This window comes from Priapulus caudatus, unplaced genomic scaffold, assembly GCF_000485595.1.
Source record: "Priapulus caudatus unplaced genomic scaffold, Priapulus_caudatus-5.0.1 Scaffold68, whole genome shotgun sequence".
NCBI lineage: Eukaryota > Metazoa > Priapulida > Priapulimorpha > Priapulimorphida > Priapulidae > Priapulus > Priapulus caudatus.
In genome coordinates, this window is record NW_014577129.1 from 326,178 (window position 1) to 327,806 (window position 1,629).

The following is a 1,629-nucleotide window of genomic DNA, read 5'->3' on the forward strand; positions in this document are numbered from 1 at the left end:
ATATTTATATATATATAATGACAATATATCCACGCACGCCGTGACTGATAAAAACAACAATAGCTTATTTTAGAAGCGCGTTACTATGATATCAGTAGAATGCAAAGCTGGCTGCCGATTGATTTCGCATCGGTTCCACTGCCTACGCGGCGCTCCGCTGCCGCTGACGCTGACGCTGACGCCGACGCCGACACCGACGCCGACGCCGACGCCGCTGCTGGCGGCGGTGACGGCGAAACCGCAGCTCTGTGGTCGTAACTTCGAAAAGCGGCTTCTGTACATGGCGCGCACTCGCTTGTTGAGCACGAAGACGGCGAATATGTAGATGCCACTGAGAGCGTCGACAACTGTGAAGATGTACCACAGCGCCACCTGGCCCGTGAACGCCGACAGGAACGCGAAGAGCCACGTAAACGAGAGCAGCGTGGATATCTTCACGTAATAGACAAAGTGCTGCCAGCGTCGGTCGGCGCCGCCGCCGCCGCCGCCGCCGCCGCCGCCGCCGCCGCCGCCGGCGCCGTGACTGCGTCGGCTGCGAGCCATCTTGACGACGACGACAACAAACAGGGCGCCATTGACGACGACGACGACGAGTTCCGGCAGCGCCAGCGCAAACTCGGTGCCTTTCCATCCGGAGATCAAGCAGAAGTCGTCGCCTCCGTAGGCGACGCCGAGATGCGGGTACCGCAGCGCCGTCATCGCGCATGCGCCGCAGACGAGCGTCGGCAGGCCCCACGCGTACGTGCAGAACCACCGGAAGCGGCGCGCGTCGTCCATCGTATGGCGGATCATGCGCAGTAGAGAACCGCCGAAGCACGTCGCCATGTCGACGGCGATGGCGTTCGACCACAGAAAGACGGCCAGCGTCGAGTAGTGGGCGGCGACGGCGACGCCAAAACAGACGACGTCGTCGGCAAAGCGATGCATGCCGACGGTGGTGAGCGTCTGCGACACGGCGAAGCTGCACACGAAGCACGTAATCATCTTGCCTGGCAGCGTCTGCAGCTGCTCGAAGAGCGCGAACGTGCAGAGCGTCGCCGCGAGGCAGAAGATGGAGAGAGCGGCGCCGGCGAGCATCACCAGCTTGGCCGGAGCCGGCAGGCCGTCAAACAACTCGTAGATGTGCACGCCGTACGGTGGATTCACACCGCCGCCGCCGTCGTCGGCACCGCTGCCGTTCGCCGCGTCGAGTGATTCCATCTCGGAGACGTTGCTCAAGTAGAAACCGTACGATGCGTTTCGCCCCGACGCCATGCTTCCAGCGCCCGCTACGCGAGACCGAATTTTCGGCAGAACGGTTCGCACGCAGTAACTGTTCTGATCGAATTCTGCGCGTGAGCGGTTGGTTTTACATTAGCTCGTGTCTCGCGATACGAGCGCAGCAAATAATTGCAGGGTCACGCCTTCGACGAGATAATTTCCTGAGATGCCGTCACTTCACCGCCGTACGGTAATGGCGGAAACAACGCTCGCACCGCTTCACATATGCTCTTCCGTCGAGGTGTCGTGAGTGTTTGTCTAAATATATCCACGGTGACAAAAGCTAAGTGAGTGCGACATGCAGGTATATCTGGTTGTAATTACACACTGAACAAGTCGTTGGCCTCGGCTTATAACGAGGCTAGTCTA

The 1,629-nt window shown here is 59.7% G+C and overlaps 1 protein-coding gene across 1 annotated transcript in view; it reads right to left on the bottom strand.

Moving 5' to 3' along the window:
- LOC106821305 (latrophilin-like protein LAT-2) overlaps positions 1-1,254 on the bottom strand; it is a 1,668-nt gene extending 414 nt beyond the window's left edge. Inside the window, exons 1-2 of the mRNA XM_014826058.1 lie at positions 541-1,254; positions 281-432 (exon numbers count right to left, since the gene is read on the bottom strand). Coding sequence (XP_014681544.1) covers positions 281-432; positions 541-1,254 — 866 coding nt within the window. The remainder of the gene's footprint in view (positions 1-280; positions 433-540) is intronic.
- Positions 1,255-1,629: the final 375 nt, after the last annotated feature.